At 34.9% G+C, this 20,660-nt stretch overlaps 3 protein-coding genes across 5 annotated transcripts; 1 reads left to right on the top strand and 2 right to left on the bottom strand.

The window, feature by feature from the left end:
* Window positions 1–632: 632 nt before the first annotated feature.
* On the top strand, window positions 633–2,553 carry LOC141682939 (putative pectinesterase 67). The gene is made up of 5 exons (XM_074487627.1): window positions 633–1,118; window positions 1,196–1,358; window positions 1,471–1,677; window positions 1,768–2,021; window positions 2,146–2,553. The coding sequence occupies exons 1-5, from the start codon at window positions 829–831 to the stop codon at window positions 2,297–2,299; spliced, it is 1,068 nt and encodes a 355-aa protein (XP_074343728.1). The 5' UTR covers window positions 633–828; the 3' UTR covers window positions 2,300–2,553.
* A 635-nt stretch (window positions 2,554–3,188) lies between these two features.
* Window positions 3,189–11,178, bottom strand: LOC141686670 (uncharacterized). Of its 3 annotated transcripts, none has more exons than XM_074491713.1 (13): window positions 10,561–11,176; window positions 9,503–9,923; window positions 8,756–9,425; window positions 8,315–8,355; window positions 7,283–7,351; window positions 6,176–6,276; window positions 5,727–5,820; window positions 5,408–5,506; window positions 5,190–5,258; window positions 5,055–5,104; window positions 4,884–4,965; window positions 4,255–4,349; window positions 3,189–3,619 (listed from the first exon to the last, which is right to left on the bottom strand). In XM_074491713.1, the coding sequence occupies exons 1-13, from the start codon at window positions 10,935–10,937 to the stop codon at window positions 3,505–3,507; spliced, it is 2,283 nt and encodes a 760-aa protein (XP_074347814.1). In that variant the 5' UTR covers window positions 10,938–11,176; the 3' UTR covers window positions 3,189–3,504. The 3 variants fall into 3 exon arrangements, with proteins under 3 accessions (XP_074347814.1, XP_074347816.1, XP_074347815.1); XM_074491715.1 differs by lacking the exon at window positions 10,561–11,176 and adding an exon at window positions 10,027–10,422; XM_074491714.1 differs by lacking the exons at window positions 3,189–3,619; window positions 4,255–4,349 and adding an exon at window positions 4,362–4,546 and having other exon boundaries at window positions 10,561–11,178.
* A 1,207-nt stretch (window positions 11,179–12,385) lies between these two features.
* LOC141684116 (ATP-citrate synthase beta chain protein 2) lies at window positions 12,386–20,174 on the bottom strand. Its single transcript, XM_074488955.1, has 17 exons — window positions 19,964–20,174; window positions 18,790–18,909; window positions 18,560–18,662; window positions 17,711–17,776; window positions 17,490–17,613; window positions 17,193–17,327; window positions 16,765–16,825; window positions 16,584–16,660; window positions 14,762–14,917; window positions 14,524–14,652; window positions 14,292–14,424; window positions 14,082–14,209; window positions 13,774–13,879; window positions 13,594–13,670; window positions 13,365–13,435; window positions 12,936–13,220; window positions 12,386–12,815 (listed from the first exon to the last, which is right to left on the bottom strand). Exons 2-17 carry the CDS (start codon window positions 18,887–18,889, stop codon window positions 12,740–12,742), a joined length of 1,827 nt encoding a protein of 608 aa, XP_074345056.1. The 5' UTR covers window positions 18,890–18,909; window positions 19,964–20,174; the 3' UTR covers window positions 12,386–12,739.
* Between the last annotated feature and the right edge of the window lie 486 nt (window positions 20,175–20,660).

Below are 20,660 nucleotides of genomic sequence, written 5' to 3'. Positions count from 1 at the left end.
TTTTTCGACAAACATCACTATTCTATTAAAAATCTTGTAGATTGCACACATTTTACAAGCAGAACATTGCAACAATATATTATTCTACAAAACATATTTAGTTTACAGAACATGTTCATGTTTGAGAACATATTGGTTGCTGAACATACATAGTTATGTAAATATATGAGATTTGCATGATTTTGTTGAAGTTATGCTATTTGTGTGACATGTTTTGCAAAATAACACGTTTTACAAGATATTTTATTATGGACTCTGAGGACTCGACAAAATGGTGGAATCCATAAAAATCAGCACATATATATATAAGAGTTAGATTAATACATTTACAATACTTCGATCAACAATGGGGATTGATCACTGTTATCTCCACTTGTTTGCATGCAACAGCAAAACACGGATAAATCCCAAATAGTCCATTCTAAATTTTTAAAATTTTATATACTTCTTTGTTAAAATTTTGAATTATCTTTCATTGACATGATATGAGTAATAAAGAAATTTTCATGAGTTGTATCATAGGAATCTTAAATTAACTAAAGGTTAATCAACATTTCAAGACAAAGGTATGAAAACAGGAAATGTTGATTAAAAACAGGTGTAGTGACAAAAAATGAAGACATCATAACAACCACACAATTATTATTGGAAGTCCTAAGTTCTCTGAAAATGCCACCCCCTAACTGGAATTCTTGTCCTAATGGCAGTAGCATCTAAAAACAAGAACAAAGAAAACCAACATCTCAATCTCAAATCCTTTGAATGGCCCTGTCATTCCATTTTCACATACATCACTTTAAACAATTTCATTTTGGCTCTTAGAACAAAATGCATTCATCTTTTCAGGATAAACCAATAATTGGTAGAACATTTTATTTGCTTCTTGCTATAACATTCATTTCATCATTCGATGTTGTCTGTGGTGGAACGCCACCTCCGACTCCAACCATTGTTGACGCTAATATGCTGACACAAAAGATTGGCACCAACCGGACGACAATTAACGTTGGTTTAAGTGGAGAAAATGGGGAAATCAAGTCAATTCAAGCTGCAATAAATTCCGTCCCTGATGGGAATACTAATTGGGTCATAATCAATGTTAGCAGAGGTGTTTATAGGTATTATTACAAAATTGTTATTATGAATGTAGTTTTAGTAATGACGATGCAAACAATGTTGATGAATAATGTTGCAGAGAAAAGGTGACAATACCAGAAAAGAAACCTTTCATATTCCTACGAGGAAATGGAAGAGGAAAAACAGCGATAAGTTGGTCTCAGAGCTCTGTTGACAACACTGAATCCGCTACCCTCAAAGTTCAAGCTCAGCATGTTGTTGTGTTTGGTCTCAGCGTCAAGGTTTATTTGTCTCTGTCCCTTATTTGATAAAAAAAAACAACAGTTCTTGATTTTGTAAACTATGTTAACTACTAATGATGATGCAAAAATTACTGGTTGATGCATTTTGTAGAATAATGCTCCCACTGGTGTAGCATTTTCCTCCCAAAATCAATCGGTGGCAGTCCTCGCGGGAGCGGACATGGTGGCTTTCTACAATTGCGCATTTCATAGCACCCATAACACGCTGTTTGACTACAGAGGCAGGCATTATTATGATAATTGTTACATTCAAGGCTCAATTGATTTCATTTTCGGGCGTGCACAATCCATTTTTCACGTGAGTAGCCCATCATTTTGATATTTTTTTGTATGTTTTGGATGATCGTTTCAATCTATTTAAGAAAACGACGTACATTTGTGGATTCAGGAGTGTGAGATATTCGTGGTTGAAGACAAAAGGATAGAGATACATGGGTCAATAACAGCACAGAACAGACCAGCATCAAATGAAGGCAGTGGATTTGTGTTCCAGGGCGGGAAAGTTTATGGAATCGGTGGAAATGTGTACTTGGGTAGAGCAAAAGGAGCATTTTCCAGAGTCGTGTTTGCAAAAACTTACATTTCAAATACCATTGTACCCGAGGGCTGGAGCATTTGGAGATACGAGGATGGTAGCACTGAGTAAGTACTTCATCTTGCTACCAGTGTTTTAATGGCTGTAATCGACTTTGAGCTTGATGTACTTATAATAGTTAATCCAGTAGCCCTGTTTGTAATGGAAACATTGTTTGTGAAATGAGAACAGGAATCTTTACCAGGCAGAGTACAAGTGCTATGGACCAGGGGCACCAACAGATAAGAGAGCTAAATGGGCTAAACAACTAACTGATAAAGAAGTTGCTCCTTTCCTTTCAGTAGATTTCATTAATGGCAAGGACTGGTTGCCTGCTTGGACTTGAATTTGCGTTATCATCTTGCATGCTTCTGTCGCTGCCTTCCCTTTCTGCACCACCAACATAGCATTCAGATCTCGCCCCACACTCGGAAGGATTAATTGACTTAATTTCATAATATTGTCATGGGTCTCATAATTTTCATTTTTTACTGAAACATGCCCCCAATAATTGAATTACGATTCTGCTTATTCTTACCAAACAATGTTCTTCGCTGTCCTTCAAACTACTGGGATTTTAAACTGATTCTAGTTCTTCAACCTTTTGTTCCAACTTTTTCCTTGAATTAAATTGAGGCTTAGTTAACAAATTTAGTGTTCAACAACTCCAATCGTCGAACTTCGTTTTATACGTACATTATTATCGATGGAACCAAATTTTATCTTATCCACTAAAAATAATGGACTGCAAGTTTTAAAAGCTTATAATTTATGGTCGGGGTTTGATTTATTAATAAGCTTGAATTATGTTTTTGTCTTTGTTCACTCAAAATTCCCGAGTTGATGCTTAAAAGCCTTATCAAGCAATGTAATGCCCGAGTCGACTTGCTGATGAGCTTGTGCTCAAGCCCTGTATCCCACTGTAGGTCTAGTTTGTCTACTGCTCTACCTGAAACAAAGCAAGCAATCGCCGGATAGCATATTAATGTTACATTTGGACTATAGGAGCACATATTAACAGAACCTTGACTGATCCCCGAAACTTTCATTGGAGAATGAAAGCAAGGGTTTTGTTTAAGGGAGAGGGTGCGGGGGAGGGCACAGGTGTTGGTTAAAAATTAAAATCTCTACTTCTCTGACTGAACTGTGAATAACAAGAAGTGAAGACTTTACTCTCACCTTGTTCCTATTACTATGAAACGTATACTGAATCACCTAAAACTAAAAGGTAATAATAATGAAAAAGACAAGCAAAACCTTTAAAAAAATAACATACCAGTGACATTTGGTGTAAAAGATATTTGCCTTTATGGCATAACATGCAAATTCAAAGACCCTTGGCCTGCCTAGAAGTAGATGTCGAAATATAAAATGCACAAGATATTCCTGACGACTTTAATAAATGAGAGCGATCTTTACTTCAAGAACTCTGCAAAACAACTAATTTGTTGTGACGATCCGGCAGATCTGGCAAAGACGTGATTGTTTATACTGGCATGGAAATGCTCCTTGGTCATAATCACTCCTGGACTACATGTGTGCTTCACTCTATCAGGGTGGTAGGTCCTGCATTGCTGTGTTCTGCTTGAATTGAATGGTGTACTGCCGCTGCAGATCTTTAAGTCTTTCCAACAACTCTTGAAATGTTGGCCGGTTTTTGGGTTCGCTGTCATCATAATTCATATCAGTTCAATGCACATTTGAAAGTTAAAATATCATTTTGTGTCCTATAATTAGGTAAATTGTTATCTTTAAAACATGAGATTAATGAAGATTGGAATTCACTGGATTAGAAAAATAATCCAAAATTATAATTGTTCTGTGAGGATAAATTATAGGTGACTATGGCACTTTGCACCTAAAATATAATTAAAAGCCTCGAAGAAGAGCGATTTGAACATGGGACTATATTTGTTTAATGGTTACTTGTGATTTTTACTCCTATTATAAGAATTTGCAGAACTTCTACAGTAGTTGCAGTTGCATTTCAATCCACTGCCTGTGATATAAATCATATTCTCTTACATGCATCTCAGAAATCACTTATATTTCCTATAGTTTATCCCAATCTTTGGGAAAAAATTATATGAGCATTTCTATATGATGTTAGAATAATATAAGATCCTGAAAATGGCCATTCTCTAACACCTTGAGATTTTAGAGTAACTGGTTCCTTAGAATAATATAAGATCCTGGAAAGGGCCATTCTCTAACATACGAGACCAAACTATTATTATATAAAGCTTTTACTTTTTAAATAACTGAAGTAAAACGGGAAAAAAGCTTAATGAGGTTAGGAACCTTTGGAAACAGCTCTCAATAATAGAAGCCCATCGTGCATCCACGTCATTTGGGATCTCAAGCCGTTGGTTCATAAACCCTACTGCGCCAATCACCTGAAAGTATAAAAATCATCACCATGCATGCTAAACCAGAAAAGTTAAAACTGTTTTCCTTCCATTTAAATCAAACATCTAGCTTAACTTTCAATTGTTGTTTTTTTTCTTCACTTATACCAAGGTTCATCCAGAATTTACTTTGATATGTCTTTACAAATTGACCTCTTCTCTTCCTTTTATCTGCACGGCTCAAGCTTTACAAGAATAAACAGTTACAAAGCTTTTATTTAGCATATGTGTACCCTACGTAACTTTGAATGTGTTTTAAGTCATACAAATAGACCAATTAAATTCTTTCTTCACTGTGACTTCAATACTCTGTACTGCCTATTTTCCTAGTCGCCTGAGGTTTTTGCCAACAGAAGAACATCTTCAGGTCCTTTTACATATTGTCTATATCTTCCCACTATCCTAAGATTAGAGATCAGCCAACATAAATGCCCTGCTTTTGGTCCCCCACCTAATAAGATTTTGGTCACATTTTACCAATTTTTTTGTTCGATCAACTAGAAATAGATATAGGCAGTTTACCTGCATTGAGTTAAGATGTTCCCAGGGGATCTTCTCCGTGGCAAGTTCCCATAATACAACCCCATAGCTGTAAACATCAGACCTGAAAGTCTCAACCAGCAACACATACTAGAATTATAAGCTTTGCCCGATACTCAACGCAAAAGCAGTAATTACGAAGGCATACTATACTTTTCATCAGACGGTTCATTGCGAAGAACTTCTGGAGCCATCCATTGAGGCTACACCAAAGAAAATAGAATAGTAAGTTAAATGAAGACTCTTTTTTCCCACTTAAAAATCAGATCTTAAGCATCTATAATATACCGTTCCCTTTCCCGTTATTGTCTCCAGATATGTACCATACTTGAGACGCGACAAACCAAAATCACCAACCTATTGAACTTAATATATGAGATAATTCTTGATATTAACCAAAACCGTTAATATATTTCAAATGTAAGGGCGGATAAAGCAAAGTAAATATATTAAAAGTGAAATTGTGAAAAGATCCCAACAATAAACATGAAGTGAATGATAAAGACCTTCACATTCCAGCTCTTGTCAACAAGAAGATTTGAGGACTTCAAATCACGATGGACGATAGGTGGGCTGCAGCGATGAAGATAATTCACCCCTCTTGCCTATATATAGGTAAGAAAATAGATAGTGTGTGATAAGTTCCAATTAGATACATATCTCTAGAAAACGTTTTAGTTACTGGTTTAAAATTAAAAAACTAATAGATAGCAAGATATTGCTTTCTTCAAAAAATAGTTGGTAGCAAGAGAAAACCAAATAAATACATGTGAGTGAATATGTTCGTCTTACTACGTATATACAAGTATGCTATGTGGATCTTACTATATCTAAGGCCATATGAACACGCCGTCTCCAGTCTAAACGTGAAGTACTTTTTTGGGAAGTGCTTTTTTGTAGCAATCTAAACAAACTTCCACTGCAAAACCACAAAAAGATCAGAAAGTATATCACAAATCTGCAATCTTACAATAAAGAACAACTCTGAATAAACTAATTATACTCCTCCATAACAATGTAGTTTGCCTATTAGGTTTGGGAGAACTGGTAGGCCACTCTTTACATCTAATTTGTGTATTGTTTCCATGGAAGGAATTAACAAATAATTGGGACAATTTTTAAATTTTTCGGATTTGCTTGCCAGTTATTACGTTAGACACCAGAAGTACCAAGTAACATGCAAATTTTAGATATTATTTTTTTATTATACAGGCAAAGAATACGGGAAACTGCTTGCAACAGTAAAGTATTCACAAGGAGTTGGAGAATGAAACCGAGGAAGGAACTCTGTCACAATGCAGAGCCGCTCAGGTGAAGATACAGCACCCATAAAAAGCAAAATGTTTGGATGTCGAAGCCTTTTCATGAGAGCAACCTTCAAGTAAACAAATTATCAGCCTCTAACATCAGAACTAGATATCACTTATCAGTATAATGTATGAATCTTTATTAAACAAATAAAATAAATTCTAACAATAAGCTTTCAATAAGAATGCTCGTCCACATGACAAGCAAATTTATGAAGGGAATCTAAGGACAATCCTGTAGACAAGTACGTAAGCGTTTTAGCCTTGTACCACACAGACTCCCACTCCAAGAGAAGGCTATCAAGTTTCACCCATACGTAAGGGAACTGGGTTTAATCTTTTTTTTTGGCCCATAATCAACCATTTTGTTGATTATCTCTTAACTCTATATTGAGATGATTTTGTGAGACCTTGACCAGTGATTAAGATAATAATTAATATATTCATTTTCATCAGAAATTGGTATAGTTTTATTTTAGACTAGAACAGGAACTAGGAGACCAAGACACACAATGCAAGAATAACAGAGTGTACTAGGTGACGTGTCTGCTTAGGCCTTGCTAGTTCCTGGTGTCTGACTTATTTTATTCAGGTTTATTCTCTTGAAATCCTTTCTTTTTTAATATCTTAGTAATACATTCTTCCTTAAAACAGCTAAGCTGTTCATTTAGTTACACTAGGTCCAAGCCATTCATTTAGAAATTATTCTCCTAATTTTGCTCATGTCCGGCCATTTAGAATTGGATGTAAAGTATCTTACTACTTCTACATCTTCGTGCCAGTACATGCCCGCCCATATTTATAGTTTATAGTACCAGACATATTTGTACATTAAAAACACCTTTTTCTGATGATATCTAGGATATATTACCATGAGGAAAAATAAAGCAAAGTTTGGTTGTCCTGCAGATGCATAATTCATTATGGCCTCTAAAAACAAATTATTTTATCATCCTTTTTAAATGATCAAAAGTGACGCATACTTCTTTATCCGGTTTCATCTGAAGACGCAAGGACAGTAGTTTATCAACAATAATTCAATTTAGTGCGTGGACTTGGAGAAAAAATAGTCACCTCTTCTCTGAAAGCAAATATGACATCATCTGAATATTCTTGCTTGGAAAATACCTTGATTGCAACATCCTGCAAAACATAGATGCCAACTTATTACACACCGAACTAGCGAATTCACATTTTATTATATGGTTTTTCCTCACAAGCAATTAGAGTTTGTAGCTAAAAATTGGACATTTAGGAAAGATAAAAACTGTAGTATGCAATTTAAGCAGGTAGATTACTGACTATGTGAGGCTTCTTTCACAACCTAGTTTTGATTTTTCAAACACCTTCTTTAATGATATATATGAATTTGTGAAGAGGCGTGATATGGAAATTTGGTCGATAGCTTGATAGTTTAAGCTCTTTCTACATCTATACTATACTACAATAACCGGAATAACCGGAATGTGGTATAATTTGTAGTTTGGTTAACCCCTTATTTTGGTTATCGCTTTCCATCACGACCGTCGGATCTTCTTCATCAAATAATAAGAGCCGTCAGATTTAAATACTAAAAAATACACTCTACAAGTTCTCAGGTTCGAATCCCGTCAACAACAAACATTTATATTATTATTATAAAGATACATATAAGTTCTCAGGTTTGAATCCCGTTAACAACAAATATTTATATTATTATTTATAAAGATGCATATAAGTTTTGAGATTCGAATCTCATCAACAACAAATATTTACATTATTATTTATGAATAAAATCTCATCAATGATATACTATTTAAACTTAACTTGGAATTATACACAATAAAAAGCATAATAATATAATCATTATTTAGTATTTTTTTTATAGAATTTTAATAAAATTATATAAAATAGAAATAAAAAAATATAAATATTAATCAAGACCCGTGCATCGCACGGGGCGTAAGCTGGTATTGATAAGTTACCGGTATGCCCTACTATGATATGCACTTATAACATGTAATTAGCGATGTGGATAACTTTCTACTACTTTGCATTTACTTGGTTCATGAAAGTGCTTTTGTCTGTTTCCAGAAATAACAATAGTATAAGAGCAAAGGAACATACTGATCCATACCACAAGCCATGATAAACAGTTCCACAAGAACCTGCAAGAACATATTTAAGAGTAAGGGATTAGACAATGAAAATAACCACTCTATTTATTAGACAGAAATTCCACAAAAACGTAGGATGTTGGGAAAAACCACTAAATGGACCTATCCATTAAAACGTAGGCCCGTTAAGGGTGAAGTGAACGTTTCACCATAACAAACACAAGGGGGTACGAACTCATTATTGAGCAACAATAATGGTGTCCATATACAATTGTGAGTATGTTAGAAGTAAGAGGGTTTGGAAACAAGACCTCTACCAAACAAAGGACAATAAATACTGGATAATGTTGAAACAACAATGACTCAAGTAAAGTAAACAATCTGATTTGGAATTTAGGGAGCTTTTACAATTATTGAATTGTAATAGGAATCAGAATTTAAAATATAATACCTTGCCCAATTTGTTCTCCAATAGTCAAGTCTTCCCACAGAATTTCACAGTCCAGTGAATCAGCATCCGTTTCCATTCTATTAATAGTACTACTACTGGTGCTACCGCAGCTACTTGAACTGCTTGAGCTGTTAACATTCGTTGAGGGCCAGGACCCCGGGGCCTCCTTATGGGCTAATCTGTTGGTTTCAAACACATATTTTTCTGGTCTTGCTGATGTGTTATAGCTCATGTTATGAGCTATATTGCTCTCTTGATTACTATGTATCTGGGGATGGACAGCTTGAGCACTTCTTGGTTCCAACCTTTCCTGCCCATTTCCTTTCCATGGCCATGTTATATTTTTCTTGCTCATCCACGCCTCTGCCTTTGAAGTAAAAATCTTATGGATCCCAATTTTCCCCTCACTCTCATCATTATAATCTCTCGAGTCTTTGCCATTTGGATATACGTCATGAGCAGCGTGAGAAAAGACTCCAAATGAAGATGGGTGGATCTCTCCTCTAGGGGTGCTAGCACCACTTGAAACTGTATCCTCCTTTTGTTCTAAAAGAGAAGTATCTGAAAAGCCATGATCAGAATTATGACTTCCTCCGCTTCCACCTTCGCAGTCCATAATGCTATCTCCTGTCTTTATCTTCGATTTGACCTTGCTGCTCACCTTGGAAGCCTGATTAGTGTCACAGGAAAAATCAATAATAGCTTACGATAACAGAAAACATACTACTTGGATATGTACATACTGACCAAATTTGAGATCTTTGAGGCAATTGCAACTTGCAGAGGCTGTTGTGGATCTAGCCCAAGTTTAGCAGAAGCAATTCTCCTAGGCAGGCTCATAACACTCGAATCAGCTTCAACTTTCTGTGCAGCAAGCAAAGCTGAACTCATTTCTTCAAAAGGCCTTGAATCATTTGATACACAAATAACCCCGATCAAGTTGCCATTATCATCGTAAAATGGAGAATTTGTGGCAATAACTTCAAGTTTTCCACCTCTCTTTGTCTTAGTTGGAAACTTCCCTGTCCAACTCTCCCTCATATTCAAAGTATGATTTAATATAGTATAACCTAAATCACGGTCTTCTGGATCCACCAGGAGGTCAACAACATTCTGTCCATGAGCTTCGGTAGCAGCATATCCATACAACTGATGTGCTTTCGGATTCCTAATCAACCAAAAAACATAAAGGCCCATCATAAAAACATAATAATTCCAACTACAATAGAGTATTTCAACCACATAGCACATATACAAATAACTTCACAAACATTTTACTCTAGGTATCTTAAGTTCAACTTCTAATGCTTAGGGCCAAGTCGTCATTGTTGTCCCCGACCTGCTGCGCGAGAAACTGTTGCTTGAGAAAGTGTTAGCTGCTAGATCCTAAAATATAAATATTACAGTTTCTCTGACATATAGTTGAGCACTAAAAGTAGCTTCGACGATGCAAAACCATAATTTGTTTTACCAAACAATACTTTTAGCTAAAAATATGCTTCAATCGATGACAAACAAGCTCCTCATCAACTTCACCTCACACAGTTGAATCTCGATAAATGAAATCTTCAGAAAATTCATTCATTTATCGAGATTAAAAAAACACCGTTCCTTTCTCTTACTGAGACAGGGAAAATTATTAATTTGACGAGGTTATTCATTATCGGTTCTACTATAACAGGTAACATCAGCAATCTATACTCTTAACAAGCATATAAATCAAAATATAACCAACAATCAACTTACAACACAAACCTATACTTCATATACAAGCAATCTCAATATATATATATATAAACACTCACCAGTAAAAAATATGAAAATTTAGATCAAATATATGAACCGACTGTCCCATAGACTCCAATATACTCAAATACTGGCTATCACTAAACTCCACCGCCGTCTGCTCCGGCGGCGGCGCCGGCGAGTTACAAGCTTCACCAGTACTCCTAGTCTCTCTGCGCAAAGGCGAAGAATGTCTGAAAGAAGCGGAGCCTTTTCTAAACGCCGCTAAGGAGCCAGAATCTCCGGCGAATCTCCGGCGTCTCTGCGGAGAAATAGATTGAGACCGCCGGCGATGATCGCCGGAGATGATTAACTTAGACATCTCTTGTTTGAGTTGCTCATGCTCTGATTCTAACACTTGGATCTTCTTTATTAGCTCATCTGTAGTGTTGTCCATTTATAGTTGTGTGTGTATGAGCATATAAATATGTGTGGATGATTCTGTTATGAATTAGTTTATCATTCCGTTTAAGTGTGTGTTTTTGTGTGTGTGACCAAATAGGGAATGTGATGAAGGCTGAGCTTTTTAGCTAAGCTTAGAGAGAGAGGCTGCTTTTATTTTATTCTCTCTCTCGCTGCTTTTAATATTAAACACTCGAACACAATCAATCTCCCTCTCTCCCTCTTTCTCTATCTCTCTCCCTCTCTCTGCTTTTAATTAATTTTAAAGACTCGCACGCACAATCAATCTCTCTCTCTCACGCAGAGTCACACAGCAAGGAAACAAATAAAAATAATAAAATTACTGTGATTATAAAACTAACCATGTTGGCTTCTTGATGGGTCGTCCTTCCTTTTTAGTTTTTATAAACCACCACAACAGAATCATGATATTGGTTCCCCCAGTTTCTTCTTTAAAAAAAAACATTAAAAGATAAATTTGTATATAAAAAAAAATTGGTTTTCTGAAAAATGTTATAGAAATTTCTTATTAATTGGTGCGTTCTGATACAAGGACAAAGGACCCTTTGTCTCATTTGTATAAGTTTGTTCTAGTTACAATATTGTTGATCCTTTTATTTGCACAAAGTGTGGTTTAAGTATTTTTAGATTTATTGCAATAGCCGTATGGCTAACTTTCCATAAAAATGCATCACAATTTATATCGACTGGTTGTTATTTATAGTGCGGCCACCCTTTATTCTCCAGCCAAATTTTTATGTTGTCATCCCCCACGGCCCACTTTATAGTTATCCATCCAGTCATGAAGAGCCTACCAATAAATTGCTACTTTTCTTTCAATTTTTAGATATATTTATTTATGGGTATAAAATTTAAAGTTGACTTCTCTTCCCAGAATATTAACAAGTTTATTATTTATAGAAGGTGCAGGCTCGTTTTTAAAATTGTGAAATATGGGCCAGTCAATTTCAATAAAGCTTTAGGTACAAATAACAAAAGTATAACAAAACAGTCGGTTTTGTTGCCCATCACTTTTTTTGCATCAAGTTCTAATTCCTGTTAATCGGGGTCATATCAATCTGAATAGAAGAGCCTCTAGTTTTTTAACTTATAATTCTGAAATCTAAACAACTTTAACCAAATATAATAGATGAACATTTTAAACAAATTAACTAAAAATTTGTATCAACCAAGCCCACGTCTATATTTGGAGCATACTCACCAGGTGATTCTCAGGTTAATAATGCATGGCCCATGCCCCGTATATGCACCGGTTTATAGTAACATATCCAAACAAAAGCTTCCGATATTCGTGAACTGTATAAACAAGACGTCTTAATTTATTCATTTTTTTTCCTGAAGATGATAACATCTATTTGCTCTGCTGCTCCCCTTTCAAGATATTCTATATTAGCTGTATATACTTTGTAATATAGTAAAACCAAAAATAAAGTGCTCAGCTGTTTCCTACTTTGGCAAAACTGTTGATGACGAAAGTTACAATTTAAGGCAATATTAGGAATTTTACAACTCTTTGGTGTACGTGATATATTTAATGTATAATAGAGAATTCTTAAATCTATATTATTGCCTCGAACTAGTAACAAAGTATCCTCACTCTTACTAACTATAACATGTTTCTGACTCCAAGGTTTCTCTTTCCTCCATAAATATTCTCGAATGTAGCCGGACATGATACACTTCTGAGTAACTTTTAAGCAAACATCTCAAAGAAATTGTGCAGGAACATCTGAATGGTAACATGTATTAGAGCGGCTGTTACCGTCATACAAACTTTCATTTTGTATACAGAACGTCTTCCCATGGGTGACGATATAGTGGCTGCTTTAGTCTCTTCTGATCGAACGTGTGCCTGGAAATTCAAACAAGACATTTAGATATATAGTGTATAAGCACTTTGCTAAGAAAGAAACTCACTCAGTAAGCACAATGCTAAGACTCTAATAAATACTCACAACCCAATCTAACTCACCCAATGAGACCAATGGAACGAGCAAGGACGAAGAGCCCATTCAGATAACCAATACCAACAATCTCATTAATTTCTGGTTTGGTGAACATTCCACTCCCAGCTAGGAGATCCAAGAACAGAGAGCCGATGGCACCATCAACATTAAGGACCAGGTTATTTGCCTTTGAGAGAGTGTAGTTTTCAACTTGAACGGCATACTCCATGTACTTTACAGAAGGAAAATGAGTGCGTGCAAAGAGTTGCAGAAGCTCTACTCGCTTATCTCTGTTATCACCTCTCTTTATCCTATTATTTTATCATATTCCACATAAGGAATAAAGAAATCCAAATTAAGCTTGTAATCGACAAAGAATACAATATTTTGAAAACCGCTAACAATATAACTTAAAGAGATTCAAAATGGTACAAAAGGAAAAACCAAGGCTCTACCTGTGTCCAATTCCTGGAACACGAATTCCTTTCTTTTTCATACTTTCGACAAACTCGTAAGGTGTAAGATTCTGTACATGAAATGGTGCAAAAAATTAGTATGAATACACTGTTGGATCAGCTAAAAACAAGCATAAATCTCTCTGTATACAAGTGAGATCTCTGTTTCTGCGACCAGTGTGGAGTTCAGGGAGTTATTGTATTACAACCAAATCAACCTTAGACTCACCCTGTCATAAGCATCCTTAAAGTATCGAGCAGCATCATCGATAGCCCCGCCAAATCGGGGACCAATTGTTAGCAACCCTGATGCATGTATTCACTTATTTAATTAGTATTCTATTTTAGACAGGTTGTGGAAATGAGCGCTCAATTGAAGAGGCCATAATGTGCTTAGTATTAAAGTTACCTGAAACAAGACTGGACACAAGGTCTTTTCCAGCTCTTGCCGTTACTATTGTGTTGTGAGCTCCAGATACACAAGGACCATGGTCGGCACATAACATAATGCAAATCTGACCAAGTTTTAGTGCATTAATCAGAAAAGAACTAGATATTAAAGTTGCAGCTTTTAAAAGGAAACCAGAATGCGCGTAAGAAGGTCTGGGAATGAGGAAGTCACATAAACAGCTAACTGATCAATATGTTTAAGAATATGCACATTTATGTTTGAAAGACAAAAAAATAATATAATAAACCACACTGTGCAAGGCTGACCTCGATAAATTGTGTACAGTAACGAGGAAGGCTGCGCTTGAACCACAATAGGGAGATAACATCACCAACACCATATCCTTGTTCAACAATGGAGGACATGGGAACGCCAGCATAACATGGCTCTTCACCTGCAGATTTTGAAAACATGAAGTTACTGAGAAATCAAATGGTTGCTAAAGCTATGCTGCAATGTAAATGTCAAGTTCTTACCTCTATCATCAGAGATAGTAGAAATAATATGAGTTGGAGCTCGTACTTTTCCACTCTTGATTGCAGTACTAAGATCCTCAGGGATTTGTGGAGGTTGAACTTCCTTTATCAGTGAAATCTCCCCTTTCTCCGCCTAACAAGAGAGCGTAGACATGCTTGTTAAATTTGGTAATCAAGATGAAATATTGAATGTTGCTGCATGTGATAAAAATCAATTACATCAGGCCTATACCAATTTCTCGAATGTTTCCTTAATTGAAGTTTCAAAGGCTTCATATGAAGTTGGAACAACGGCCCCAGCATCATGAAGTGCCTGATTTTTTGCCTGTGCAGACTCCATCTCTCCACCACTCTTTGCCCCCTGCATAGGCAAAATACTGAAAATTAGAAACATTCCAATACTGTGAAAACAGGGATCCCCCAGCAATCTCTGAAGAAACTTCAACAAAGACTGTATAGTAGTAGCTCACCGCATGACCAAATTGTACTTCAGACTTGAAAAGTCGTGCACAAGTTCCACTGACCCAAGCAACTACTGGTTTATTAATTTTTCCCTCTTTTAGGGCTTCAACTAGGGAATATTCATCTCGCCCACCAAGTTCCCCAAGTACAACTATCATTTTGACCTGAGTCAAACCAGAAATCAAGCAAAACAAGAATCATGTGCAAGGCCAACAAATGCTCAAATTAAGGATAACGGAAATATCGAAATTATAAACCCTATATGTCCTAAATGTCATCATTGGTGGCAACATAAACCTGGTGTTCAGACAATAATACAATGAACTATGCTGAAAGCCAGTGTTCTAAAAATTAGCGGCCGATAACTCGGGATAGTACTCGGACTCGGACTCATTTCCGAGCTGATTTTCCATTATTCTGGTAATAACCCGGTCTTGAGCTTAACTCGGATCAAACTCGGCATAACTCGGTCCAAATCGGATTTGATATTAAAAATTCCAAACAATGAAAAAATGGAACTTACATAATAATCTAATTATTTATAAAAACCTTTCAAAATTCACTCATTTATCTCAATATATAGTCTATACTCTATATATACCTTATTATGTACAAAATTGAAGATTTCCACGATTTTAAGTCTGAAACTCATCTAACTCTCGGGTTTCAAGCATGAAATATGAACAGTGAACTAATTAATATTTATCTTTTTATCACTTAAGAAATATATGATGATAAAATTAAGAGTAATATGTATTGTTTCCGTTTTAGAATAATATGTAATTTATCATGTGATATATACACTAATAATTAATTTTATAAATTTTTATTTTAATGCATCCGATTTTTAATCCGAGTACTCATTCCGATTACTGGCCGAATAATCCAAGTACTCGTGATTCGATAGGCTCACCGAGTCAACCTGAATTCCGATTTTTAGAACACTGGCTGAAACTTATGAAGCTAAGTTCATATGCATGAACTTAATTCCTCCTTTGACAAAAAGACTTAATTTGTAAATATTAAGGCTCCGTTTGTTTTCCGAAAAATAATTTGTCCCCCCGAAAATTCTGTAAAATCTTTTTCTCGAAAATTTTCTTCTAAAAACTCTTTTCGAGGAAAATATTTTCACGAAAAAATGTGGAAAAAAATTATCAGGAAAAAATTTCTTGAAAAAATATTTCTTGGAAAAAAATATTCTATCATTTTCCGTTATTTTGCTATTTTGAAAAACGGTGAGAAAACGTTCATTTTGGAAAACGTTTTCCTAATTTAAAAGGGGAAGTCGTTTTCTAGAAATTCATCACTTTTCTCAAAAAAATAGAAATTATTTTATTTTCCTGAAGACAAACACTGGAAAATTTGGAAAATATTTTCTAGAAAGTCAAGCAAACATAGAAAAGACTGGAGTCCAAACAAACGCCAGAATACTGCAAAACATTTTCCTGGAAATTTCCAGAAAACATATAGGGCCTAAGTGTTTATTATTGTTCCCCTTTCCACCAAGGATAGTTCTATGAAAATGAAATTTTGCGGTCATCACATTGTTTCGTCTCACCATGTTGGACATAAGGATCATTGGGAGCAAAAGAAGTTAATATTGTTAGAAACTTCAGCTTTTTACCGGAATTTTACATAGAACGGTTTCTAGATTATTTAAATATACTTGTATTAATACACTTTTGAACTAACATAATGGCACATTTTGGTTCATGTTCGATATGCATTCTAAAGCCTCTATCCAATTACTGATTTAGTGATTATGCTATCTGCAGGACAACTTTTTGCCATGCCCATTTGAAAGACAGTTCAATAGAAACAGTGCAATACCTGGGGAATATTGTTAAACCGTAAAACGTGGTCAGACAGGGTTGAACCTGGAAACACATCCCCTCCGATGGCAATACCTACAGAAGTCAGAGATTAGCACCTGCATTTTTGTTCTGTTTAACATTATATATCAAAGCATTAAAATAGCACAACTTATAAAATACCCACAACATATGGATACCTTCATAAATTCCATCAGTCACACGAGCAATTGTGTTGTACATTTCATTGGACATACCACCCTGTAGTTTACAACAACGATAAGTACATCTCACAATAATCTGTTAGCCTTTCTGCTACATGGTAATTCACGTTATATATGTTTTTTTTCTGGAAGGCAAGGGAAAACAGAAAAATATAATTCTACATTATCAGTAGAACTTCTTATAAGAAGATTTTGCTATTAAGATTCATAACTTACAGCGTCTAATAGTTTACAAGCCAAATTACATCAACAAATTTTGTATTGTTGCAACAGATAAAGGGTTTATGGAAATATGGAGCATCAAGAAAGTCTTCCCGGCAGAGAAAAGGCACATTGGCAGATCATGTACAAAAAAAACATAAAAATTAAAACAACCAAATAGGAGCTTTAAAACAAATACTCACAGATTTGGAGACAAATCCAACCGATCCAGGCCTGTAGAGCTTGCACTGAATAATATTATCAATTGTTCCAGCAGTGTCACCAATCTTGAAAGCCCCAGCTTGAATACCCCCAACAGTAGCAGGGCCAATAACAACCTGCACAGAACACCAAGATGCATCCTTAAATAAAATAAATTCCGGTGGCTATAACTTTAAGAGACATGCATCAAGTGCACATGCAAGACTTGATTAAATATTTCATGGGTCAGGTCAATATCTTTAAAAGACGCGTGATGGGAAAACCTTGTCAATTTCTACCTTATTATTTGCTCTTGCAAATGCAATCAATTCCTTCGTATCCGACTCTGGAACACCTTCAGCTATTATAGCCACAACCCTAATGGTCGGCTGTTTTAGAGCTGATTTTGATGAATCAGCAGCACTGGAAAGAACATAGAGATAATGTTTTAATACCCAACTAAGATGATGCTTTGTAGCATCTTTTACTTTTAGGACAACTTGAAAGTTCACGGACAAACCTTCTGAATGATGCGAAGTTGATAAATACATCAGCGGTAGGATGTGCAGCACAGGCAGCTTCAATGCTGATAAACAATGTGAATCCAAACTAAGGTAAGAGAATTCAACTTAACCACACAACACTAATTGATTTGAGCTAGAACTACTAAAAATCTTTACTTCCAAAATGTACATTTCACAGACACAATTGTTAGGACAAGTTGTCATTAGAAGACCATACTTTTATTAAGATTTATGACATCACAAAGGACAAAATTTTGATTTTCCCCTTCCACTCATAATAAAGTTCTATTTTTTGACATATATTTTAATCCAAATTAATTCATAACAAAAGTATCTTGCAAGGATCATAGTACAAAATCCTAAAGTGGACTTGTTCAATAGATGATCTACATAAGCCTCCTTCCAACACATTAAAATCAAGGTCATATGTGAGAACTTAGAATGGTATCAGAACTCAGTTTATGGACTTCCTCTAACACCTCAGGATTTTAGGAGAACCGATAACATAACAAGACTCGTATTAGATATCATAATTCATACTCGTGTCTTCATGCCCCTATACAAAAACATCCAATCATTTATACTCAACAGAAATTATGGAGAAAATTATTTGACATAATACATACTCATTTATTCAATACAACCACATTAGTGAAGAGACTGGACTATGATAAGTTCTCATACCAAAGCAGCTAAACTAAACTTACAGAAAAATTGACTAGCACCTCACAGAACCACAAAGTCATATGTGAGAACTTAGAAATATGCAAAAATGCCTTTTCCGAATTCATAGCTACTATAAATTACATGAAAATTAAAAAGGAGCAAAGAGGTTACACACTAACCTTGAGTGTACCGGTATGGCGATTTCTTCCTGACCAAAAAAGAGCTTCTGAAATCCTTCTGAACCAGGATTTATAATTCCAGCAACTGACGGTGTATCCCTACCTGTAAATTTAAAACAATAGTTATATGATCGCTAGATAACTAATAACAATTTACATCAGGAAAATTATATTCACAAGTAATTGTACTATTATGACATTAGATTACAAGGTAAAAAAGGTATACACACCACAAAGAAAATCAAAATCAAGCATTCGTTGGATAGGTAGTTGTTTATAATTGTAGAACAATGCTTGTGTAGTCTTTGAAAATATTTGTCCAGTAGCCATGTTTGATCACTCAAAGGCACCTGCAAGGAAAGCTAACATTAATATATAGCTATTTAACAATCAGAAAAATGGTGAATTGTAATATGAACTTTTCTAAAATGAAGTCGAAATTGTTTGCAGGACAACAGACGCTCTAAACTCGTTTGGAAGAGAAACACGACAGATCATCCTATTATGTTTTTTTACCATGTTAGAGTATAAGGGTAACAAACTTTATGGAAATACAAATTGCCAAATTGCTCGTGAGCCCAGTTACGTACATTTTACTTCCTGCAACTAAACAACTAGCAAATATATGTAAAAATATTGGTAAACATATTTAATAAGAAATAATTTCCAAGCATCATACTGATCTACCTTTTATTAAAAAAACACCCTCATCTCATATTTAATGCCAGTATAGAAACATCAATGCTAGCAAATATACTCAATCAACCGCAATATAGGAAAGTCTTCAGAAATCAGAAGACACACGCATGATATTCACACTTTACATCTTTGATCTGAATAACATTCTTAATACAGAATAACCGCTTCACACCTCCTTATTCTAATTACGAAGTGATCTCAGAATAAATGTCAATATACCAAGACCTACATACAACGCTTATATACTCAATCAAATGCTTGTGTCCGGAAAATCTTCGAATGACACACAAACACAACCATTCACATCTCACATACCGTATTATCTAATAAATTCTAAATACAGATACATATTCAGAATTTAATTTGATGACTGAAAATGTTTAAGGCATTACATCAACAGCATTCCGGATCGCAAACCGTAATCAAACGAGAATAAATTTTGCCTAAAATGACAACTACGAGTACATATAGATGAGAAACGATTGCGATGAATCGAAACAATGTGGAAGTAATAAATGGCAACTGATCAAAGAGCTCAATTAGATCTAATCCTCAGCTACTTCACTAAAATACAATATACATATCAAACATCATATGATAACAAATAAATACAAAAATTAATGAAATTAAGCTCAATTAGATGAAATTATAAAAATTAAGCGGGAAAATAGATCTAAAAAGAAAGTAAAAATGCGGTGAAATTACCTGAGAGAGACGAGAATGAGGAGAGAGACGGTGCTTTGAGAGAGATGGTAGAGTGATGAAGATAGATGCGTGTATATATACAAATGGAGAAGACAAATATAGATACAATTATGTGTAAAAGTATATGAGGGGGAGAGGATAAATATTTTAAGTTGAGGAGAGACAGACCAGCTACCCAGCCCAGCCCCCAGTAAGAACGATCACGTGGCTGGCTCTGTTTGAGTAATACTCGTATCTCTCCCCCCTCCACAATTAAATATTTAAATAATAATAACTTTTCAAAAAACAGATAGTGTAATTTAATAAATTAATAAATAAATAGTTTATGAATCTGTAGTTTTCAATTAAAAAAATGATTATGCATTATGCAAAGAAGATTAATGGATCTAATAGATTTACACAAATATATTATAAATTGAAAGTACAAATGTAGACTAAAATGCAATTTTGTAATATGCAAAACACAATGTACTATACTTAGTTGAAATAATTTTATAAATAATCATTTGATTAGTAAATTAAATAATTATTTTGACACCGGCTCAATTGGTTAGAGAGAGATAACTATCTCTTTATTTCGAATCTTGCGGGAGGAAAATTTATGATTAGTGTTAGTAAAACTTAGTTGAAATAATTTAGAATTCCTTTTGCTGACTTGATTGTTTTATGCAAGTTTCAAAGCAGTTGCATCATTCAT

Source organism: Apium graveolens, chromosome 9 (assembly GCF_009905375.1).
Source record: "Apium graveolens cultivar Ventura chromosome 9, ASM990537v1, whole genome shotgun sequence".
In the NCBI taxonomy this organism is placed as follows: domain Eukaryota; kingdom Viridiplantae; phylum Streptophyta; class Magnoliopsida; order Apiales; family Apiaceae; genus Apium; species Apium graveolens.
Note: the sequence above shows the minus strand (reverse complement) of the source record. Positions and strands in the feature narration are given on the sequence as shown.